Source organism: Rissa tridactyla, chromosome 3 (genome assembly GCF_028500815.1).
Source record: "Rissa tridactyla isolate bRisTri1 chromosome 3, bRisTri1.patW.cur.20221130, whole genome shotgun sequence".
Lineage (NCBI taxonomy): Eukaryota > Metazoa > Chordata > Aves > Charadriiformes > Laridae > Rissa > Rissa tridactyla.
In genome coordinates this window covers 105022891-105048478 of record NC_071468.1, presented here as the reverse complement: position 1 = coordinate 105048478, position 25588 = coordinate 105022891, and the positions used below count along the sequence as shown (strand labels likewise).

The following is a 25588-nucleotide window of genomic DNA, read 5'->3' as shown; positions in this document are numbered from 1 at the left end:
TTGACTTCCCTGCAGTATTCTGCAACTGGTTGAACCAAGTGGATGCAGAGCAAGCACCGTTACAGAAGAAAATAGATTACAGAGGTGCCCTGTTCAGGATCAAGAAGGTTGCTCATTTCTGTATTTCCCTGTGTTAAATGCTAAGGAGGCTGTTGGGTTAAAGATCAGAAGTTTTGTAGGAGGAATTGACTGTTGGTTACACAGCTGCAAAAAGCTGTGCTATGTCTGCCAATGGTGTGCTAACTCGTTTGATTTATAAAATTATTTAACTTTGCCTTTATTTTTTGAAGTGCATAACATCTGAAAATTTGTAGTCATCCTTTTCAGCCTTTATAAGCTTCCTTCATTAGAACTGTTCTACCATCTCTCCTATCTTATGAAGCATTTTGTTGAGGATGGTCTGTTTTTTTCCATTTCTTTCTAGAAAGCGTTACTTAAAGTGGAAGCCTAAAAATGCTTGTATTTTGATTTTTATTTTAGGTTTTTATCGTGAAAAGTGGATTTATGTTCATAAAGAAAGCACCAGGGAAGTAAGTCTTGCATGCTGTGGGTCAATTCCTACAATCTTTGTGCTGCTTAATTGATAAATAGTATATTAAAAAAAAGGCATTTGTGCAGGGTTGTCTCAGCAATTATATTCAGTGCTCTCTTCATTGGCAACATAGTACACCTATACATGGTGAGGCAAAAGTGGCTAGCAAAGTAACTTTTACATGGGTCATTGTGGCAGAGATGTGGGAACTTACAAGGATGGACATAACAGTTCTCCACTACTTCTCCAAGCCCATCTGTCTCTTTTCTGTATGGTATGTCTTTGAAATAAAATTGAAAATATTTGGAAAACCAGAATAATGTCTCCAAAGAAGGTGTCTGCTGGCAGCTACCTGATATTTTGGAACTTTGGTGTAAATTTGAATGTAAGTAAAACTTCAGTTTCAAACTTTACAAAGAGGACCTTTGTATTCCACAAAGTCCAGATGCTTTCAGTTTGGGATCCAAACTGTATCATGCAACTGTAAAGGAAACATGAAAGATCTTGGAAAGCCAAGAGTTAAAATACATCCATTGTATGTAGAAATAAACTGCCTTGAAGCTTGAGGTTTCATTCCTGTGTTGATTCCTGTGATTATGTGGAATGGGTGGAACTTGGACACCATAAGGATGTCTTTTGTCCACAGTAATTCCAGGCAGGAGAGAGGGAAGGCGGTGAGTGTTGTGAGCCCTAGCCACGAAGGCAAAAGTTGGCTTTGCGTTTTAGAGCTGAGAGGGACTGTAAAGGGCTCTGTACTCGGGAAGAACATGGTGTTGTGGAGAGAGCTTACATAGAGGAGACACTGGAAGACTTCAGTTGCAGGCCAGTGACCTGGAGGCTGCCCTTCTACATCTGAAGGGTATTACAAAGTCTTTCACCAAATTCGTAGCCCTCTTTCCTAGTTTTATCTTTATCTGTGATAGATGTAGTTATTTACATTGCTCTGCAAAAGTCTCAAGCGTGCTCTTTGTGCCATCTCAAATTTAGGGTAAGAAGGTAATTCAGGGTGAGAACAAAGGGGATGTGACGGACTGTCACCAGTCATTACGGTGTTTAGAATGATAAGGTTTTTAAGCTGAGTTTTCAAACTACAATCAGGCCAAAACACAAATTGCCTAAAATCACTCATTGCTGTCCTTCATAACCTGTATGTTGTGATTATTTCCTCCCCGACTTGTGCAGAAGTTGGTGTACTAATGGTGTGCGATTATTTGCTTGGGTTTCTTGTCCATTCAGAGAGTGGACAAGATATTTTGGTATACAAACTAGCTTATTCTTGTAATTGCTGTTGTCTTCTAATAATTGACTATTTGCTTTTCCTGTTGTCTTTTTTTTTAAGAAAACACCACAACAAAACAGGGATGGTTAGAATTAATCACTAATCTTTTTCAAGTAATTCCTTGTATAAATTCAAAACTTTAGAGTGAAAAGTTAAAAGTTAAGTAGCAGAATGAAACAGTAGCAAGGAATGAGTATGCTTGAACCAAAAAAATTCAGAGCGACAATTTAAGCTAATTTAAAACATAATTTACAGAGGCTCAAGTTTTCCTTACAGGCTGTAAACTTATTTGATACTTGAAATGGCTGTTGCGCAGCTAGGAAACTTACTTTCCAAACTGGATACTGAACTTTAGGGCAAAATGACAAGAGTAGGAGTATATTAACTGGATGGGCAAGCAGTATGATCCTGAATTTAGTCAGATAGGCAGTAATTACCATCACTCTGCAGTGAATAGATAACTCTCTACTGTGGTACATCCAGGGTAAGCTTTCATTGGGTTGCAAAAAGGAACATTAAGTTGTACTGTCATCTTTTCACCATCACATAATTCACCAAGGAAGTCTGTCTAGGAATGGACTTCAGATAATTATTTATCCCCCTCCTTCCCTGGGCTGATGAGCCATACTAGCACACTGCTGTCTGCAAGTATCTCTTTCACCAGTGTTAGGGTTTTCTAGCCTCATTGTATTTGCTCCAAGGCTCCTGTGTGGCCTTGTGGCTCTAGATTTACTTGGCTTATGTGATCCCATGTTGTTTCAGGCTGCCACTACCACCTTAAGTAGTTCCACAACAGCCTCTGAAACTTCCATTTTCAGCTTAAGAAACCTGTGCAGAAGCACCAAAAGCAAATGCAACTTCTCTTGCTCTTGGTACCTAAGAAGAATTGTGCCTGAACTTCTAGCACCCAGAAAATAAATTCTAGATGTTGAGACCATTTGTCCTTTCAATCCTAGCAGCGAGTAGCCATGTTCTTACTTTCAAATGTGAACATCAACTCAGTCAGTTAATGTTTATGGTTGTAAGCTCAGACTGCTATACAAACAAGCTCTGCCTTGTGCTGAGGCAAATGAGGAGCTGATACCTGTGAGAGTGCCAGCATTGTGGCAGTGCAGAAGTGGAGTAGGTTCCCAGGACACTCAGATACCAGTGATTACAGATTGCATGATTATTATGAATCTAAAGGCCTTGCTGTCAAGTAATATTGCCTGTGTACCTGCTACTTCCAAATAGCATATCCGGCTTCATTTGTTCTACAAGAAATTAATAAATCTTCAGTCCAGATACGTTGTATCTCCAGGGAGCACGGTATACATAAGCATCAGTTGCATGGCAGAGTGCTCTTCTGAGCATTTTCCTCAATTTTATCTTTGTTTCTTTCCATTTAAAGTATGTTTATTCTTATTCTCAGAGACATGGCTATTGTACTTTGGGAGAAGCTTTTAATCGCTTAGACTTTTCAAGTGCAATCCAGGATATCAGAAGGTTCAATTACGTGGTCAAAGTAAGCTCCTTATTTTATATACATATTTTTAAAATCCATCTGCTGATATGCCTATGTGTACAAAAGAAATAATTTTGCACTGAACAGCTGATGATTTGTGACTGTATAAATATCCTGTTCATATGTAATTTATACTGCATGAAGCAACTGAGTAATTTTTGTTTGGCGAAAACTCGTTATATTGCTCTATGAAAGCCTATAGCTTGAGGAGAATGGGGATGGTCAGCATGCTGTGTATTTACAGGGAAACACTGATGGTAATTTCCATTGTTGTTCATTAGTCTGGGTTCCGAACTCTCTTTACAGGCAAAATAATTCGTATACAACCAAAACTAGTAAAGTGTAGTACATCTTAAATATACTTTAGTATGTCTTAAATATGCTTAAAACAGCAATTTCCAGGAGAATATTTGACATGTAAATATTCTGCAGTTTATATTTCTTCAGCAGCTTAACAGTCCTGTGATTCATTGCATTTTTTTGTCTACAAGGTGAACATGCATTTACCTTTGTTATCCCTTAAAACTTGAGACTTCAGCTTTTTCAGTCTTCCTTTTTTTTTTGTCTTTCAGAAATGAGTTTTATTGCAAGTTGTCTTTTACAAATAATGTAGTGACATGAAGTTTATAGGAATAATTATGGTATACTAATCTCATTATTCCTTGGAAAGTCCCATTCTCACTATGTTGGCTTCTGGGTTACGTCTAGTCTTAAATTGAGAATTAAGTGCTTGGAACCTGTAAGTTCTGGACAACAGTGCTATCTGCCTCTTTCCCAAAACTATAAAACTTGTACTTTTAAAGAGCCACATAATGTCGTGCTTTAATTTCCTTGCTGCCTAACCGGCTTCCCACTTGGAAATACCTGTTCTGGGAGATACTGATCTTTCTCTAGACCCAAGGTGTTTTTGTCACCTAATGTGAGGTAGTAAAGTGCTTGTCTCAACTCAAAATGTGGGACGTATTAGGACTAGAGTTCAGTTCAGTGGTGAAGTTGTTCACGAATAATGTAGTGGTTGGAATGTATCCAGAGCTTGAAAAGACACAAATTGAAATTAAATAAACGTATCAGGAGAACACCCTTTCCACTAGGCTGTGGAGTATTTGGAGAGAAAACACATTCTACCCATCCTTGTGAAGCTGAGACAGTGTGTTATACTTCCAGAAAAATGAGATATGGGACCAAAGGAAACAAAGCAAAAAGGATTTGCTTCCAGGCTAGTGGTTAGGGTACTTACATGTTTTATTCACCATGCAGATTTTTTGGTATATGTGTGCATTGTCATTTAGAACATTGCTTTTTAATGCTGTTTTGGGAGCAGAAACAATAACTTTGATCTTTCCCAAGACCTTTCAGCCTCAAACAGCAGGAAGAAAAAAATGATGATCCAAAAAATGATGAATCATATTATAAATGGGGTCAACTTTGAGCACCTCACTTGAATGGTAAATGGGTAGAATGAATCCAGAACCAGAATCTTACATATTTTTTTTAGATGCTACAGTGCTTAAGCTGGGTTGCTCGAAGCAGTTGATCAGAACAAAGTGCAAAGTCTAACGTAAGCGTGTTGACCAGTTTCCCTTCTACTTGCCAAAAAAACCCATAAAATGGCTGGTTTAGTTAGCCAGGCTTAAGAGTGTTGAAAAAGAAGCAATACTTTAAAATTCAGAAACTTGGCTTTGCGATTCAAACCTTTACTAGAGTAATGGTAGACCCTAAGAAATTAGGGTGGGTTTGGAATAGCAGGCAGGCTTCCAAAATCCTTTTAGCATTTTAGAATTTATTTGAAATTTTTAAATTTTAGAATTGTTTTACAATTACAAAAAAATAATTAATATATGCATTGGTTCCTCTGAGGTGATGGAGGCAAACTGACTTTTATCAACAGGTATAAAAACTGTACATCTAAGACCTTAAAAGTTACTGATCGGCTAATGAACATGATCAGTACTGAATGACAGCTGCTGCTCATTCTGTAGCTGTAGAACTTGACTTGAGAAACATTTCTGATTTTGTATCTAATAAATTAAAACATCTGTAGATGTCAGTAATATGTGAAGTTGCAACAGACTTTTAAAAAGGACGTTTAATCTGCTCTGTCAGGTTTTACACCCGTCTGCTACTGAAACGTAATGTAAGGAGCGGGTCATCCCATGCCCATCTGCTTTATACAAGTTCTCATTTACTTCCCTGAAGTTTCTAGTGGTGGTGATGTTTTGTGTAGATCTCATCTAATGCAGTGCAGCAGTTCCTGTTTCTTCTCCTCTAAGAATTAATCCTAGTTATGAATGAACACAACGATGATTACTTTTATGTGTGGTGTTCTACTTCTTGCATTTAACATAGTAAGATACAAATCAGGATGACTTTTTTAAATACCAAGCCCTATTGGATGGCTCTTCTTTGATCCCAGACCACCAAGATGATCCATTTTGATTCTCCAGCTAACTAAAAACTTCCCATTCATTATTAAAAGTGAATATAGATGTCTGCTCAGGGCCGGGCCCTTTCAGGGCGGGCAGTGGGAGGAGGAGGGTAGGATCAGCTGTTTTCCTGCACTTGTTTGTGCTGTAGTATAATGATCATTTCTTAGATTTCTTAGCTGTTAAATGTCTAATGCATTGAGTTTTATATGGATGGTCTTTTTTCAAAATGTTTCCATTTGAATAAACAGTTGATTCATTCAAAACTATAATCTCTAGTAGGCAACACAAGCCATGGCTTTGCACATATCAGTAAGACTGAACTCATATGTGAGATCCTTGTACTCATGAACCTGCTAAAATTGTCTTAAGCCTTGTGTATTAACCTTCATTGAATTAGAATCTTCATTAAAATCAGCCAGGTGGAATTTGTTTCTTTGATTTGATCTTTCGTCTGAGTGATAGAACTGATTTTTTTTTTAAATTAATCAAGAGAAATGTACATAACTGCTTGAACTGGCGAACTGCCAATTGGCAAACTTGGCAAAATTGGCAAACTACCTCTAGGTGTGCTCTAAATTATTAATCAAACTAAAAGGCTTTGAAAATGCCAAGAAGGAGGTCCTGATATCTAGTCTCTAAAACTGTATAAATAGATTGCTTGTATTTAAATATATCAGGAGAATTGTTTCCTCCTTTCATAGCACATAATGTTTTGTCAGGGATCATGCCGAGAAGCCAGAAGGAACATTATTAAATCAGGGAGAGAACAGGTGTAGTCTCTCTTCCTCCAAGGGAAGATTAATGTTGAGTGTGGTGTCAAATCAGTGTTTTAGAAATGAAGATACAAAATAATTTTTGACAGACTTAGTCTTTGTTCACCCTGTGTGCCAATAATTGATGCCATCCTACAAAGCGCAGCTCTGCAGGTCAGTGTTTTGAGCGCCCTGTAGGGGATGCTGGTTTCTGCTCACTGCTTTCCCTTTCTGATGTGTTGAGAACACTTGTTCTGAACTCAGCATTGTCAATAGCAATTGTAAAGCTCAGTGCCACGCTTCTAAACATTGCAATACTGTCACAACATCAAAGTCTCCGTTATATTTCATACGAAGAGACCACTTTTTGTTGAAGAGGCAATGGGTCCTTATCAGCTACAAAACTGAATCTAAAATGTAAAAGCAAAGGTGTCAGAATGGAACAAAGGCTGCCTCTGGTAGCTAAAGCTTTGCATTCGTGTGCAAGAACTTAAGCTATTGTGGTTACTTTCCCCTACACCACTCCCACTGTTGTTGACACTCTTCTGTTTGCAGTGGTTCCAGAAAGAAAAGTGTGGACAGTTAGGAGATCCTTACTATATAGTTAAGGGAAAGTTACTAATACAGTATGTATACTGCTCATTATTAGGTTACTGTGGTTTCTTCTACCAGGGACCCGAACATGGGAGTAATAGAGATTTATTTTTTTTCCCCTCAATTTAGGTAAAATACGTCACTGCTTCTCCATGAGCAGAAAGTAGTTGCACTAAGTCCATCACACCTTGATTTGACCAGTTTGATGCTTTCACTCAGAAATTGGAAGTCTGGTAGTTGGTATCAGTTCACAGTGATGTTCCTGGCCACTAAATCTGTTAGGGGGTTCAAGACCCAGCCACATCGAAGACCACATGTCTATTTGAGCTTCCAAAACAGACTCCCCCCATTGTTTCATTACAGCTTATAAAGACCATATGTCATGTGCTCTATCACAGAGATGAATGCTAGTATTTGTATAGTATTTTGAAAATGTACATCTCTTCATGAGTTGTTCATGGGATGCCAGTGGGAATGCCTAAAGCTTTCTGTGTTTGTCTTGTTTTGTATTCTGAGCTCTTTAGTTATGTTTTCACAAAATACTGTTGCAGTGTTCTAGGCTGTTGTAGGTGAATGTATGTAATGAAAGTGTGTATTTGAAACCACCCTTTACTTCTGTCATTCTTAGGAGTTTTAATTCTTTGTCCTAGCTTTTGCAGTTAATTGCAAAATCCCAGTTAACTTCACTTAGTGGTGCGGCACAGAAGAACTACTTTAACATTTTGGACAAAATTGTACGGAAGGGTAAGACCTAAGGTTTTGTAATCTGCTTGTTCAGATTTAATCACTGTGACTAAGTTATCAGTTGGGTTTGTTGTTGTTGTCTTACACTGTAAAAAAGGTAATAAAGCTAAAGTAATAGCATCTTTAATTAGTGAAAGATTTCATACTTCCCATCGCGCAGTTGCAATAAGTCGTTTTCTCCTGATTATTGAATCATGTCTGTTGAAACAGATTGGTGAAGTTAAATGACAATTAGATTCTATGCAGAAACTATTGGTTACTATTAAATAATACTCTTTATGAAATGTGAAAGCTTTTAGATTAGTAACATGTTTGTTTTTCAGTTTGCACGACGTACTGAGATTTATTGCTTTTCTTTATTGTTTATTTTAAAAAAATCTATTACATAATATTGAAAATTTTCTGCTAACCCCACTAAATGGAGATGTAATACTGTCTACTTTGAACAGAAGAAATCTGGTTTAGAATTAGTTGTTCAGCATTAAGTTTATTAAATGCTTAGCATGAAAAGTTACATCAAATTTGCCTTTGAAATTGTTAATTATTTATCTAGCTCTTACAGAACAGCATTAATGAATGTCATGGTGGGAATTAAGGCAGCTATTTGCACACAAACAGTTGAGTTGTAATTAGCTCATCTAAAAAAGTGTTGTTTAGCTTGAGCTAACTGTATTAGTTTTGTTAACTCAGTTAACCAAAATTGTATTTGGTTTGTTTTGTTTTCCAGTCATGGAAGACCAATATAATCCACGATTAATCAAAGATCTTCTACAGGATCTAAGTTCTACTCTCTGTATACTGATTAGGGGAGTAGGAAAATCTGTGTTGGTAGGCAACATCAATATTTGGATTTGCCGATTAGAAACTATCCTTCTGTGGCAACAACAACTGAAAAACCTTCAGATGAACAAGGTATATTATTAAATCATGCTAAAAAAGTAATTGGTGGAGGGGAATTATATTGAACATTGGCTTATAATTTTTAAGTAAACAAGGTTTCAAGTACATCTTAAACAGTTTTACTTGTCTTTAGTTTTTAGAGAAGTAATATAAAATTAATGAAATGTAATCAATTTAATTTTCTAATGTTTTAATAGCTCTTATCTAATAAGGTCTGATACGGTGCCTGTACTGCTGGTTTGTGGCAGAGATGTATAGGTGTAATTGTTTTTCTTGCCCAAATAAATTTCAAAATGTCTCTAGATCATCAGATAAAGATGGAAAAAATACCAATTTTTAATTTCAAAGTAAATGTTCTACTACTGAAGAAATAAAAATCTATGAGGAATTTTAGAGGTGGATCAAGAAAACAGAAATAAAATACTCATGTAACAATTTTACAGCCTTATTCATTAGCATAGTTGACTTTTTGTCAAAAAAGGATAATGACTTCGGCATCTGGATTCTGATCATAAAACTGTTCAAAGCATGCGCTATGCACTGTCCCAGGTTTTTATAGTGGAAACTTCTGATGAGAAGCAGGCAATTTTTTTAACCTGTCCGGGTTACTCCCGGGGGAAGAAACGCTGCAAGATATTGCTTGCAGTAAAGTCATACAACTGCAACTGTTCCATCTGTTTGCTTTTACCTATGAAATTTTGAAATTGTCCTTGCTGTGTGTGCTGGGTATCTGTATAAACCAGCTAATTTTGGAACAGAAAGGAGAAATGGGAAACCCAATCTCAGCAATTTTCATATGCCAAGCAACCACAGTGTAGACAGTTTTGAGACACTGCAGTTGCTGTGTTTGTTTCTTTCCAGCATGCCACATCCATCTGAGCTGTGTCACATTGGTTGAAATAACTGATGAGAAATCTTTCGTCTGTAATGCTCACATATTCCTGAACAGAATGATAGTCCCAGAGATGTTTATAACAAGTGACACTATGGAAAGTCTAGTCTATAAGTGAGATGGATGGTTGTGAAATAAACTGATGTAAGTGAGAGCCTGCTGGAATACATCTGCCTTGAGACTGGGCAGCTCTGCTAGGGGGGGCCAGCAGCTGCCCACACTCCCTCCCTCGCCAGCTGGGCCACCATCTATGGCTGTGTCAGGCTTTGTGCCACCTGGCAGCATGGGATCCAGATTCAGTCATCTATGGGTTGTGCTGTAGGTTACCCTGTTAAAGAGAAAGTTCAGCAGAGGTGTACACTCTTAAAGAAGACTTTGTCAGTGCTCTGATCTGTCACCCCCTGCAGAGTTATTTCCATACGAGGGAAACTATCTCCAGACTTAAGAAACAAACCTACTTTCTTCTGTCTCTGAATTTCATGTTTTCATTCTGTGTTTCTGCTCTTCAGTCCTATACTCTGTACTTACATTCTGTACTCTTGTTGTTTTAAGGCAAATTGATATGTGCTCTGTTTCTTATATAAAAATTGAGAAACTGTAGTATCCTATAAATTATAAATAATTCGTTCATACCTTTATTATAGTTCATACCTTTATTAGAGTTTTAGCACACTTCTCTCAAAGGTGGAATTGAACATATTGTAGTTTTCAAGATGGTGTACTTTTGAATTACTTTCTGAGAACAAAAGTGTTTTAAAATTACTTGAAATTTAAATAAAGAATTTAAGATATGTTTGTTTTAACAGTAGGAAAGCTATAAGTTATAAACCCGCAGTCTGTAGCTCCTTCTGTACCTGTAGTCATTTGAGTTTTCAACAGCAACAGTTGGAGAATAATGGTAGCCAAGTAATCAAAGTATCATAGAAGTAACCATAGATGTTACTCAATGGTTTTATGCAAACTAATCTAAGAACTGAGATACCTCTAAAGTAAGAATCTTATTTGTACCTTAAACTGTCAAGTTTTTGTAGTTACAAGTCTTTGATTCTTATTTCCAGCAAGTCAACAATGGTCTTACGCTTAGTGATCTCCCTCTGCATATGCTGAATAACATCTTATACAGGTTCTCTGATGGCTGGGACATTATTACTCTGGGTCAAGTGACCCCAACTTTGTACATGCTCAGTGAAGACAGACAGTTGTGGAAAAAACTCTGCCAGTACCATTTTGCAGAAAAGCAGGTAATAAACTCTCATCAATTGCATAAATGTGGCCCTTGTCTTTGCAATATGGTATACTAATGAAGTGTGAACTCATCTTTTTTTTTTTTTTGAGATAAAAATGTGACAGTGTGCAGGAATAGTGAAAATACTCTCTCTTTTGGGGCTTAGTTCATACTAAAAATTGTATTAGCATGTCTGTGAGTTTAGGGTAACTATCAGGCTGTTCCCTTGCATTATTTTAAAAAATGTCTACACAATCACCAGAAAGTGTGGTGGAGGATATCTCTAGCTGCTCCTAATTTTAGTACCTAAAGTAGAATTTGTTTTACTAACAGAGGCAGGCAGGCAGACTGTTCAAACTTCTAGGCTATATGAACGGTTTGATGAAGCCAAAATTGTATTTTTGCAAAAAAGAATAAAACAAATGCTTGAGATCTTGAAATTGAGAACAAAAAGAGAAATGGTACTATTCTGTCACGTCCTCATAAAAAGCATTTAAGTAATCTAGGAGTGCCTCTATAACAGTCTTAATTTTCTGACAGTAATATATGCTGGGACAAAATCAGACTAGGTGAAAATAAAGCTATGAAAATAGAAGATACCTCATCAGACTTAGAGCAGGAACTTTTAAAAACCTAGTACATTCCAGCCTGGAAAATACATTCTTAAATCTGACAGGTTTAAGTGGTACCATGTGGTCGGTGACTACTAGATTAAGTATTATTGTAACTGGAAAGGTAGAAGTGAAGATCAACTAACTCATGTGCAGTTGAACCAAATAAGAATTTTTGTGAGATGAAAGGCTTTAGAATGAACATCAGGGGGCATATAGACAGACAAAGGCAAACTGAAAAACCCTCGTTCAGATGCAACTCAGAAGAACGCAGGGTGAAGTTATGAGGACAGGAAGTTTAAGCTTAATGTAGCAGTTGAATGGATTATGAAGCTAGATGAGGTAAGCTCTAGTCAACAGCGACAAAACTGGTTGGAGAGGAAGCTATTAGACTGAGGTAATGCCTGGGAAAAAGATCACTCAAGCATTTCAGTAGAATTAACCAGCCCTGTGCCTTATAAAGGACCCTTGTACACAGTGTTTCCAAGGCCTTCCTAAATGTTCAAATTCAGTTTCTTAATAGGTTATTAATGATAGGAATCCAATGATTTTGTTTATTTTCCAATGTCAAATTCTGCTTTTTCTGTTTAAAAGTCTACTACCTTAATAAGCTACAGAATTACGCTAGGTTGTTTTTCCTGTCCTCTGCAGTATATTTGTTGAACCATGAAATGACCACAAAAACATACTCAATATCTGAAGAGCACTTTTGGAAAAAACAAGACTCTACACAGGGAAGCTATTATGAAATGAAGTGTAGCTGAAATCACAAAGGCAGTGCTATTCTCCCTATCTAGGAATTGTCTTCTGAGTGAAGAAAGCCCTTAATGTATTAGCATTAATCCACACTGAGTGGAACAGAAGTCTTTTATAAATAAATACTTAATAAACCTTGGCTGTGTATTAAGCCGGGGAGAAATAGCCATTGTGCATCAGCTAATCTTTACATGCAGATTATGTCCTCAAGAAGTACATCAGTCACTCATTATTGCTATCCTTCTAGAAAGATCATAAGTAAATGTGAAAAATAATCATGTATATACTCTTAAAATGAAAAAAAAAAAGCATTATTTAAATCCATAGTTACTGTCTTAACAGAAAACCACTATTCGTAACGCACAATCATTTTTTAAAATATTATTCCTGAGTGGTTTTTTAAATATAAAATTAATTACTTATGGGTCTAAATATTGTTTTTGTTATGTGGCTTGACTATAATTAGAATAATTTCAAGACAGTGGAGTTAGATCAGCTTTGTACGGCCTACTTCTTCTTGGCAAATATGCACCCTTCTATTTTTAGTGTTTTACCTTCCATTTTTTTGTGGCTAGATCTCTCTCACTGCTTCATAGAGATGTACAATGTCAGCTTATTGACTTCAAAGAACTCCAGTTGCAAAACTACCTCTTTTTTTCCCAGTCTCTTACCTGGTTTGACTAGTTCTTTAACAATTTTAAAGAAAGATATTTTATGTCCAGTTTTGTAGGCATTTGATTCCATCAGAGAAAGGTCACATTGACTGGAAGCTGATGTACTTTGCACTTCAGAAATATTACCCAATAAAGGAACAGTATGGGGACACCTTGCATTTCTGTCGACATTGTAGTATTCTATTTTGGAAGGTAAGAGCTTTGAAATAAATAATCAGAAATAAGTTCAAACAGCTACTGGTGATCATCTGAAAGGAAAAATATTAAGGTCATCTTGTCAGCTTTCTCATGTGAAATGTGATTGGACGATTAATATCTAACTTTTAAATAATATATTAAACTTCTATATAAAATCAGTATTAAAGTCCAAAGTTTTTCTTTATCTAGCATTTTTGATATCCAATAACTTCAATACTTAGAATTGCAAGGAAAAGTGCCATGTGGAGGGTTGCACTCTGTCGTCTTGTGTCTGTTTTATCTTATGCAAAGTTGTTAGGAACTTGCATAAAGATAATCCTTTTATGACATCCCTCTTCTAATGACAGCACGGTAATCAGTAAGTCTCTAATGAGAACTTATTACTATAGTATTCCTACCACATCAGTGTAAAACTCTGCATTTTTATAGTCTTGTTTCTGTCCCATATGAAACTTGGAGGAATGATTGAAACTTCATTCAAAAATGCATTTTACGTTGAATGAAAAAACGAGCAAGACACCAAAAGCAAACTTTAAAAGAGAAATCACAGTTACTTTACAGAGGAGAAAGTAGCAAGTGTTTGAATCTTGAAACAAATGGAAGCACTGGATTCTTCAGTTAATATGTAAGAATTTAGTTTCTTCTTTTAATGGTACACTTCAAAAATCAGGCAGCTCTTCCCTTTAAAGGGATTCAGAAGAATTTCAGGTAATGTGCCGAACATGTCTTAATATTACATATGTGTTTTTTTCTTGTTAGGATTTTTTTTTCCCTTTCCCCTCATTCACGAACAAAGCAAAACATTGGAGGAGTTGCAGAGGAAAAAGTACTGAAGTGATCAGGGCATGAAGAAGACTAGCAGATGTTAATTTCTTTTAACTTGGCTGTGTTAAAGCTAACAAGGAATGTGACTGCCCTCCATAAAGTCCTCTCAGAGATAGAGAAGGGATGAATAAACAGGAGACTACTTAGGGAAATTATTTAAGCTAAGGGACAGCCTTGATGCAAATAAGTTGTAGAGACTAGTTGTGGGTAAACTTATGCTGAGAGTTAAGAGTTTCTAAGAACGAAAGCAGTGAGGTTTTGAAATAGCCACAAAGGAGAGGGCTAACTAGTGATGAGAATTTTCATCAATTTATGAAATTGAAAATATAATGTGATTGCTGGCAATGTGAGAGGGCTGCACTGAAAGAGCAGGAAAATCTTCCAGTCCTGCATTTTGTGCCCTTTTAAAGAAGGGACTGATGGCTACTGAATTGAATTAGTAAACAGTTCAAGCAGGGAAATGGCTTCTCACTTTTCAGTATGCTGTAATAATCTTAGTACTACTTTTAACAATTCCTTAAGAGCTTTTCAGGAAGCAGCATTTGTATCCTGTATTTGTTTAAAACTTGTGACCATAGTAATGTTAAATACAATAAGAAAGAGTCAAGGGTAGAGTCCATCTGACTCCTAAATCCACCGTGGGAAGTACAGTGATACAATAGAATGTCTTGTACTCTTCTGTGTTAAAGGAGGGAATGATTATAAGAAACTCTTCATATCAAATGACTGTCTTTCAGAAGTGACTTATTAGTAAAGGATTTCATCCATGATGAAAGTGAGGAAAAATGTGTAATTTCAGTAGTGCAAAATAACGGCAAACTAATTGTTGACTGCCTCTGTGAATGCTTTTTATGTATACTATTTCTCCTGTTCCACTAGGCCACACAGCAATTGTGGGCAGCTCTTTTATTTTCTTGGCTCGCTCAGCAGCACGTTTCAGTTATCCCAGAGGTGGCCATAGAAGTTGAAATACCTTATCTTCTTTCAATATCCAGGCTTTATGTAAATTAGTGTAACTGCTTTGTGATATGCTGCACACTTGGTTTTAGTCGTCTTGGGGCTTGTGCTGGCTTTTTTTCCTCCAGCTGCTTGATTCTGCCAAGAATAAAAGAGTATTTTTCTAAATGGCACATGAACCTTAGCTTCAATAAACCTTAACTCTGCTTCTTTTACTTTACGGCTCTCCTTCCTGCTTCCTTCTTCACGATCTCAAAGGACTACCACCTTGCTTTGTTACTCAAGGTATTTCCTGTGTGTCTCATCTGTTTTCGTTGCTGTTCTGTAATGTCAAAGTGAATAACATGTTCATTTCTAATTGTTTGATACTCTTTGTTTTGATTTTTGTTTTCCCACATCAGTTTAGCAGCAGGAATACTTTTGTTTCTTGCTTCCATATTAGTTAAAGTAGTGATGACTTTCCATCTCAGTTTTTCATCAGATTTGGGTTTTATTATTGCCATATTCCCTGCTAATGCCATTTAAACTAGGGACCATAATTCAACTTCTAATGAATATATAGATGCATGGTGTCAGTGAGATGAGCCAGATTTTGCTAAGAAATAAGTTTCTCTGCACTCAGTGTTATAAACTGTTTCTACACTCCCTGATGTATTTAATTCAGTACTTAAATCTGAAAAGAGTAAAATGAATGTCAGATAACTTTCTTTAATGCAAAGGTACTAAAATTGATTTTACTTCACTTGGAATGCTGTAGTCATGCATACTTCTATGAAAGAGTCTTTCTGAAAGGAAGCTTTCAAAATGGGCTGTGTGTGACTTGGGAGAGTGCGGGGAGACAATTACAACGTTGCTTTCTGACTGAAGAAATGGTGGAAATAATTATACAGAAAAGGACTGTAGCTCTAAAGTTGTTATGGGAGCTTCTTAATGTCCAGTTATGATAAAATTTGAGGAGGAAGACAACTACATTTGCCACTAAACACTCCTCCTGGTGAAGCTTCCTGTTAATCGAAAGGAATTCTGTTTTAGCTTTAAGTAGATACATTGAAAATCAGTATGATTTGAACACTATTAAATGTCATTTTAAGGGAAATACATTTTTCTTGGAAGGAGGAATACTCATAATTACAGGAATTTATTACTCTTCAGTCCTCATCACTTTTTTCACTGTAAAATTGCTGTTTCTGTTGTTGTTAATAACAAAAAGCACCAAGAACTGATCTTGCTGAGGTTTGGACCTGTAATTCCTGACTGAGCAGAGCTTTCAAAAGCATTTTTATGATTATGTGCAGAGCAAAACAGGATGTTACAAATTCTGACTAAAATATCTAGGAGTATAAATAAGCACTCAAAGGGGATAAACCCTAGCTTCTTTCCCGGAATCCTAATTCTGATTATGTTTTTTTCCTGGAAACCAGGAAAGTAATGACATGACACCTGACATGGCAATGGGTAGAGAAGGTGATAGTTCATTAGCAACTACCTTTGAGAGTGTTTTCTGCTGTGGTGGATCTCTTCCTTGCAGATGTCATCTCAAGATGAAAGCATTAGGTTTAATGCTTCTGGTCTTCTGTTCTTTCTCATCTGCCACTTCCCCAAACAGGCAGTTCTACCTGAGGTCTAATCTATTTGTCTGTTCTTTTTTTTTTGTTTGTTTTTCCCCCTGTGTGTCATCCATGTAATAACTGGTTCTCAGGTGATGTTAAAGCAAATCATTAAAAAAAAAAAGTGGGAAGATGAGGAGGTGATACCACATGATATTTTCATGTAGTCATTTATAGACTTAATCAAAAAATACAGATAGTATATCTTTGGAGTAACAATTTTCATTGGAAAAGCTGAGTATATATAATGTATTTCACCTAGTGCACTTTGGTGTTGTAAAGACTTCGGAAGGGAATGTGGCATCTTTGACAGCACTTTCCTACTTAAGTTTCCAAGTGAGAAAAAAAATTCACTTACAAGTTCTTTTCTTCTATTAACTGCACTGTATGTAACTTCATTTTCTATGGAAACGAAAGAAATGAAGACTGCAGTGGTCTGTGATCTACTTACTGCGTATTTACTCTAGTTTGCTTGCCCCACACGATGAATTCATCAACTCTGGTAGAAAAGGGAGAGAACCCCCTTAAAACCTGGAGAGGAGTTTCTGAGCCTCTCAACATTATTGATGGAGGTATTTAACCTCTCCATTGAATTGTCTGGGACCTTCTTCTCATTACACCTCTTGCATTTCCTTCCTTTAGAGGGCTCTAATAAGGTGCAAAACCTGAACTTTTCATTTGAAAAGGAATTTGAATCTTAAATAATCAGACAATTGTGTGAAGTTCAAGTTTCTGTAACATTAAAGAAAGCACTGCAGGCTTAGTGAATTTGTAATGACAAAGCCTTTCCATCCTGTCCATCTTCTATATTCCTAACTTGCCGGAGTGCTAACTTCTGTTTTAAGGCGATGCTCTCAGGTGGGGAAGAGGTAGGGGTGAAAGAGGAGAAAAAGATGTTGGGGGGAAAAAAAGAAAATCAAGCAAGTTAGAAAAACTTTTATGACTGGGACTTCAGACATGCTCTTCAGGCTCTTTTTGGGAAGTGTCTGCTGTCCTTCACTTCGAAAGCAATTAATTTTCCCCTGAAGTTGTGATTGATTTCAGACTTTCATTAAACAGCTAATTTAGGTTCAACAAAACAGTTGCTTTTTTTTTTTAATTACTCTCATCAAAAAACAGATAAGGAATATGAAACTTTTTCAAGAGGTCTGACTCAGGTTCTGGTTTTGGTAGGAGGAGAAGGGGAGTGGTTTGGTTGGGTTTTGGGCTTGGTTTGGGGTTTTTTTCTGAAGTCTGAAGCTACCCTGCACTACCACAGTCAGACTGGAAAGGGCTATTTTCTTAAGTCTAAAACAGTTAAAGAAATATGGTGAATTACGAAAAAGAGCAAGTTCCTATCAGTTTGTTTACAGTGGAAATAGTTGCATGTGAACTTTTGCCTTTTTTATTTTTTAATAGGGGGTGGAGGGAGATTGTGGTTTGGGAAGAGAATTCACATGTACTTTTTTTTTTTCCCCTCCCTCATTTTGCAGGATACGGGACACCCCTGCACAGCCAGTGATCCAAACACCTGTCTCATGCCAGTATCTCCTCAGCATTTCATTGATCTCTTCAAATTTTGAGATGTTCAGTAGCTGTTCTCCTGTGTTTTGTGGCCATTTTTGTGAAGAGTCAGGCAGGATATGTTATGCTTTTTGTGCAATATATTTAAGTGTAATGTCTTGTTGTAGTTTATAAAAAAAACAGGTATGGGGGAGATTATCAGACAGGCTTATTTGGCGTACTGGCTTTGTGTAGAAAAGAGCTGAGGAGAAGGAGACACACTAAGAAAATTTCAGGAAATCTTCAGTGGACTTCTTTTCAAGTCCAAGAAAGACCATTTTAATCTCAACTTTAAATACAATCTTTTGACGCCTTAATAGTTGGCTAAAATTATGTGGGGGGGGGGGTTTGAAGATTTCACAGAGGAGTTAAACTACTCTTATAGGGACCAAAGGAGGGGTTCTTTGTTAATCCCTCTTTGCTTAAGCCACTGTTTTCAAAACACCTCCATGTAATTTGCACTATTATAAAGAATAGGCCAATATTCTCTTGGAGTCTTAATACATCAGTTACCAAGGTGGCATTAATCGTGGTGAGCTAGTGAATAAAACATAGCTGTGGTTGTATCTGTCGTTGAACCTATGAGTGAAGGAAATCAACCAATCTTTGTACATACATTATGCAAAAATATTTATTTTTCTTAAGGACTTTATTAAACATATAACCTATCTCAGCACATCCTGCTTAACTCAAGAGACAGATCTGGGGCTACTGGAAAGTAAATTTTTTTTTTTTATGGTAGCTACAGCCTTTGTTTATACTGTTTGGTATGTCTACAAATGCAACTCCATTAATTCATCTTCTAAGAAGAAGACATTATTGAAATTTTAATGGGAATGGAGTTGCTTGTTTCTAGACTGGTACAGTGGCAGGACACTATACTACCAACTGAAGTTCTAACCTGCCAAGTCTTTACAAGCTATGGGAAATGCTGAAAGTCAGTCAGAGCTGAAGCACCTTCTGCCCAGTTAATGGAATGATAAATTCTCCAAGAAACTATTTTCTTCTATCCTGTAGAACAAAATTAATTGCTTGGCTTAGGCAGGTAAAGGAAAAATTAGGGAAGTTTTGGGTTTGTCAATGAAATTTAACAAATATGTAATGTACAGAAAAATAAATCATGTACTATATTCTGCCCTTGCTTGTTCTGAATCTAGTTTTGTACAGTGTAATAAATCATGTTTTTATCTATTACTCCTAGAAGCTTCTTGTGCATAGAGACGAATCCATTTGAATTTTATAAGATCTTTCTATTGCCTGTTCTCTGTAGTAATTGGTAATGGAATGAGAAGCATACAAGGAGTCCAAGTGATGTTGCTTTTCAGTAATTGGTTGTGTTAGCACTTTTTTAAACAGGATAACTGGACTCTTAATACAAGAAGAAGAGAACATTTTATTTCCTCAGGAGCTAGCTTTATATTTGCTTTAACTTTAATTTCAGTGCTATATTAACCTTATCCATGGAATTTGCTGAGAGGTGTATTTTTTTCAATACAGGGTTTTGTGGGCTGCTTCTTTCTTTCAAATAAGGTATCTGCTCTGGCTCCACACCTGATCATTACCATAGCCAATGACATCCATTCTTATTCCTGTTCGTTCAGAACATTGCTGCAAGCCTCACTTTCCTAGCCCCAAGCACTGCTGTAGCCAATGGATTTGCCAAGGAACCAGCCAGCTTTTGAATATCTCCAAGGACAGAGACTTCACAGCCTCTCTCTGCGACCTGTGCCAGTGCCTGGTCAGCCTCCCAGTAGCAAAAAGTGTTTCCTGATGTTCGGATGCCACCTCCTGTGTTCTGCTTTGTGCCTATGTCCTCTGGCTGTTCCTGTAGAGGCCAGTGACAAGAGCCTGGCTCCATTTTCTTTCCACCCTCCCTTCAGGTATACATGGAGGAGATCCCCCTGAGCCTTCTCTTCCCTCGGCTGAACAGCCTTTCCTCCGAGGAGGGATGTTCCAATCCCTTCATTATCCCCATGGCCCTTCACTGGACTCCCTCCAGCACATCCATGTCTCTCTTGTACTGAGGAGCATTTCAGTGCAGGGCTATTAGAATATTATTTTTTTTTTAAATCTTAAAGACTTTGAGTGCAGAATCACACTGTCATGAGTAGTGTTATAAGCCTTTAACACTCAGCAAAACTGCACTTTGGGAGTACTTCCACAAGCTAGTTAAATATTTAATGAATATATGTCTTAGATTAGGCAAGTAACAGAGCTTGATTAAAAGTGACTACATGGTGTGAAGTCATCAATGCATAAGAAGATAGATTTTAATTGTGTCACTTAAGCAAAAAGCTAAGGCAGTGGTTTTGATCAGTAGGGTTTTGATTTTGAGCAATAGGATTTGTGTTGTCTTTTTTTTTTTTAATCTCTTCATGAGATGGAAAGGGGAGAGGATTTCACCTTCATGATAATGATCGTGTTAATAAATACCTTGCCTGTAATAAAGAACCTATTTTGACAACCTGAATTAATCTTATTGCCCTTTACACCAGGTTACAGCATGTAACCTGAAGTTCTGTAACCCATGAGAAGGGTCATGCCTTAAAGCAAACCTCCTGTCCTTGGCCTCCTGCGTGCTGCCTGGCCTGTGCGAAGGCAGGCAGCTGCTCTCGCCTGCAGGGGAAAGCATGCCTTGAAAGGTGTATCAAAGCTCTACAGGGTTCTTTTGCTCCACAGCTTTCATCCAAGACCTGGATCTGTTTACATATAGATTTTTTTCAGTGGCAATGATAGGAAACCATGTTCTAACTGTGGCCCCTACGCCATTGCTTTACAGTCTCAGGTGATTTGGGTTTTATTGTACTCTAGTCCTGAAAAACAACAGTGATTCAAAGGCACTCAAGGCATTCTCTGCCACAGTCCACAAGGAGCCTGAAATTACAATTTTGAAAAATAGGATCTTCTATCCACCTACCCAACTTCCATCATTAACTCCAAAACCTGTCCCTGAGAGACTCCAGACCTGTTGGATTACAGTCCTGTAAGTCCCAACAGTTCTGTTCTCCTGCTTCTGGGAGACAGGGACCTGTTCAGAGAGCATGGACTGAGCCCTTCTATTCGGACATCAGAGAGGACTGAGGTTCTTATCTGGAAAAAGCAGAGGAGCAGAACCTGCTCTTTCCCTTTCCCCTGCTCCCTGGCCCTGGGAAATGCATAAACTGGCTTTTGGAGAAGGAAGCAGCTGAAATGTGAGGGAAAAAAATCTAACTTAAACAAAGAGATACCCACTAGGCATAGGACTGAAAGACTAGTGGCATTTTGTGGTGTAGAAGGCAGAAGCAATGCAGGCCAGAAGAAAAGCGAGAGGGGAACAGAGAACAGGAGCAGAACATTTGGGATTTGCCTGGTGCACAAATTACCATATTTACAGCTCCAGCACTGGCCAACAAAGAATTGTATTAGCTAAACTCTTATATATGAGTGTATTTTTGAGCCAATAATCATTAAATTCACACACTTGTAGAGAAAGAAGGCAATGAGTAAGAGGAAAAATGTATTAATTTTGCATTGTTGCTGTTGCTCTCAACCTCTTAAGTTTTGGCATATATATGCACATATAGAAAGAGAACAAGACAGAGTGTACCTAACTCCTTAAGCCTCATCACTTCAAATCAGAGAACTGCACCAGAAGCTGATTTCATCAAAACCCTTCAAACTCTACCAAATTGGTCATAGATACTTTAGCATTTGGTACTTAGAAGTCCCGTAACCCAAATTTAACCAACAAAGTACTTCATAGATTCTTACAGAAGCCATGGGGAAGGTGCCTAAGGAGTCACTCTGCCATGGCTGGAGAGAAACAGGGCATGAAGTCAGGCAGCAAACTGGAAACGCTGTGTCATGGTTAGAAGAGGCTTAGCTAAAAAGTAAAATTACTCAACAGAAAATTGGGTCTGTTCTACCTCAAACCAGGACATGGTGTCACGTGCTTAACTTTTGACTAGAGAGAGAGTGAGCAAACAAGACTCATCTCCAGCAAGGTCAAACACAGGAATCTTCTTCTGGGAGCCTGTCACTCGCTCTCTTACTTTAAAAAGCTGAGGAGAGCGCACCTCTTCCAAAGTCCATGAGAAGTCCCCTTTCACCCTAACCCTTCAGAGTTAGAGCATGAATTCTGGGGACTCCCCGTCCCAAAAGCTACATTTGAGATTGTGTTGCATCCCGTGTCACATTCACCCTCCTCGCCCCTGTGCCGTGGCCAGCACTGATGCAGTTGCAGGGTCAGCCAGTCAGTGCAAGCTGCTGATCTGACCAAAATCAGAAATTCGTATTCCTAGGGATAATTTTCATGGAACCATTCTTCCTCAGTCTTTTCAGCTAACCTACTCCACTTGCATAGAATAATTAATTCTCTCTAGCCCTCAGTCCATATTTAATCACGGGGCTAGACGTTCAGGCACTCGCCTAAGACACAGAGTCGAAGCGGCACGGCCAAAGGCGGGCAGCAGCTGCCTCCCCGCGTGGCAGCCCTCGGCCAAGCGTACGTACCCCGCACGTGGCGCTGGGAGAGGGCACTACAGAGTCCCCCATCAGATAAAGCAAACGCTATCCAAGTGTTTGGAAATAGTTGTTAAATTTTGGTTCAGAATATCGAAGTATTAGCTAATTATGCTGTTCCTTTGCCCCCTTTCTACACTTTCAGCTGCAAGGCTGAGGTTCAACCCCTTAAAAGACGCTGGAACATAATTCCCAGCTCCTGCAAGGTTCAGGGGGATGAAGGTTACCTTTAACACTTAGAAAGTCTGTACCCAAGGATGTGACAGGTAAGTGGATTCAGAAGCTGGCTGAGGTGAGGGGGCCACTGAAACTGGGTTTCTTTTCTTTCCATTCCCTTGGGCTGGTCTCTGTGCAACGCCCAGACCCGTGCCACTGCCTTTCAGACATGCTGGTAATGCTTATTTCCCACAGATTTATGTGTACGTTCTTCTATCATTACAAATAAAACATGTTCAGCTTTATATTTGTTGCACTTCATGAGTAGTTAGTCATTGCGCCTTCAGCTGAAAGCCTTTCTAACAATTTTCAAGGCATACACAAACAGCCGCCACTTAATTCTAAATTTACTTATTTTTTTTTATACACTCTTTCCATTTGAACGCTCTGTTTTTCTATAGTATTTATAACAAAATAATAATGGAAGAACAGTTCATTTGCTGAAGTCAGTTGTCATTCCCACACAATGCTTAGACTACAGAACGAAGTTCTGTGTGCTCGGAGCACCTCTGCCCCATGGCTCGGTCCCCACTATTCTCTCAGACACAGCAGTTATTTTTAGACTTCTTCCTACTGGAGACTTTTAAAGCTGTAAACCTGTAGTCCCCTTCTTAACCCACAGAATCAAAGAATGGTAGGGGTTGGAAGGGACCTCTGGAGATCATCTAGTCCAACCCCCCTGCCAGAGCAGGGTCACCCAGAGCAGGTTGCACAGGAACGCGTCCAGGCGGGTTTTGAATGTCTCCAGAGACGGAGACTCCACCACCTCTCTGGGCAGCCTGTTCCAGTGCTCTGCCACCCTCAGGGTAAAGAAGTTCCTCCTCATGTTTAGGTGGAACTTCCTATGCTCAAGTTTGTGCCCATTACCTCTTGTCCTGTCCCCGGGCACCACTGAAAAGAGCCTGGCCCCATTGAAAACTCAACCCCATTGAACTCAGTTGAACCCTTTAGAACTTGGCTATTTATCAAACCAGTGCTTTGGCAGTATTTTCCTAAGTCGTGAAACCTAGATCTGGTCCTGCAGCAGTGTGTCCCAGCCTGTAACTCCGCTATTTCTCATTACTGGGCTGCGCAGTGCGTGGCCGGATCATGAGCCTTCACCTGCGGCCCTTCCCCTCCTCTGACACTGAAGCAGAACCACGTTTAAACAGTTGCTGGGCAAAAGTGGGACCACCACAAACCAGGACGGTGTTGCTCCACTGCCTAGTTACCCTCCTTACATCAAACACAACAAATTTAAGGGAGGTGGAGAGCACTCCAACCCAAGACACCAGCCGCTGGTGCACTCCCAACAGAGCCATGAACAAGTCCCTGCCCTGACTAAGGCCGTGTGAGGCCTTCAGCCCACTGCAGGTACTCGCGTCGTAGCCACTGACACCAGGCCACCCACCTCACACTTCTGCCAAGGAGGCTCACGCGCACGTGTTTTGAGGATCTGGCCCCACCAGTAAGTCTGCAATGACCCTTTGTGCAGCTTCTGATTGATTGCTTGAAACAGTGTGGCCGTGGGCCAGGCACAGAGCACTAGAACTACGGTCTCACCCACAACCTGGCCTGTATCAGCAGTAGTGTGGTGAGCAGGACTGGGGAAGTGATCATCCCCCTGTACTCAGCACTGGTGAGGCCCCGCCTCGAGTACTGTGTCCAGTTTTGGGCCCCTCACCACAAAAAAGACATTGAGGTGCTGGAGCGAGTCCAGAGAAGGGCAGTGAAGCTGGTGAGGGGTCTGGAGAACAAGTCTTATGAGGAGCGGCTGAGGGAGCTGGGGTTGTTCAGCCTGGAGAAAAGGAGGCTGAGGGGAGACCTTATCGCTCTCTACAACTACCTGAAAGGAGGCTGTAGTGAGGTGGGGGTCGGTCTCTTCTCCCAAGTAACAGGCGATAGGACAAGAGGAAACAGCCTCAAGTTGCACCGGGGGGGTTTAGACTAGATAGTAGGAAAAATTTTACACTGAAAAGGTTATTAAGCATTGGAAGAAGCTGCCCAGGGAAGTGGTTGAGGCACCATCCCGGGAGGTATTTAAAAGACATGTAGACATGGTGCTGAGGGACATGGTTTAGTGGTGGACTTGGCAGTGATAGGTTAACGGTTGGACTTGATGATCTCAAAGGTCCCTTCCAACCACGATTCCATGGTTCTATAGAACAGGCAAGTTCCAAATAATGCTTTATATATTAACAGATTCACAGGCTTAGAGGCAATAAAACAACAACAAAAAAATCAACTTCTAGCGTGTAATTAATCCACTAAGAGGGAAAAAATATCCTGACACTAATGGAGAATCATCAAAATCATCTGAGATGCCAAAAAAGCAGAAGTCAATGACGAATGCTGAGAACAAGTCTCACCAATAGCATAAAAGGCTGTGACAACAGAACTTAAATTAATGAGGAATGAACTGTTAGGTAGTTCACTTTGTCAGTAATAAAAATAAAACCAGATCAAATCAGAGAGCAGCCCACACTTACTGATGATGAAGAGTTGAGAATTAAAACAAGAGGACGCAAATTTGGCCTGTGCCTTCCTTGGAGGATTAGAAAGCTTAGGTCATACCTGAGAGGAAAATGGGAACCAGAAGAATAAATGGAAAGCCAGCTCACATGATCAATACGTGGGTATGAGGGAATGTAAGGATAGAAGAAAGTCCTGAGATGAAGAAAGCGGCTGCAAGTAGCACCTGAAACCAGGGATCTCAGGGAAGAGGGAAGGGTGGAAAAAGCTCTCACTCTTAGACATCTCAGAGAATCTGGTAGGAGAGCAGAGAGGGGGAAGAGGCTGAAAGTGCAGCATCTGATGAAGCAGGATACTGGAGGCAGCTGTTTAGTTCAACCAAAAGTTCAATACTTTCATCCCA

At 38.8% G+C, this 25588-nt stretch overlaps 1 protein-coding gene across 7 annotated transcripts in view; it reads left to right on the top strand.

Annotated features, from left to right (window-relative positions):
* Nucleotides 1-20482, top strand: part of FBXO25 (F-box protein 25) — a 33930-nt gene extending 13448 nt beyond the window's left edge. For 2 of the 7 annotated variants that reach the window (XM_054194966.1, XM_054194967.1), the window contains 8 exons: nucleotides 481-530; nucleotides 3223-3315; nucleotides 7738-7831; nucleotides 8559-8743; nucleotides 10682-10864; nucleotides 12938-13081; nucleotides 15128-15154; nucleotides 17949-20482. In XM_054194966.1, the coding sequence (XP_054050941.1) occupies nucleotides 481-530; nucleotides 3223-3315; nucleotides 7738-7831; nucleotides 8559-8743; nucleotides 10682-10864; nucleotides 12938-13081; nucleotides 15128-15154; nucleotides 17949-18038 (866 nt within the window). In that variant the 3' untranslated portion in view covers nucleotides 18039-20482. The remainder of the gene's footprint in view (nucleotides 1-480; nucleotides 531-3222; nucleotides 3316-7737; nucleotides 7832-8558; nucleotides 8744-10681; nucleotides 10865-12937; nucleotides 13082-15127; nucleotides 15155-17948) is intronic. The other 5 variants (XM_054194970.1, XM_054194968.1, XM_054194972.1 and 2 more) reach the window with 5 other exon arrangements.
* The last annotated feature ends 5106 nt before the right edge of the window (nucleotides 20483-25588 follow it).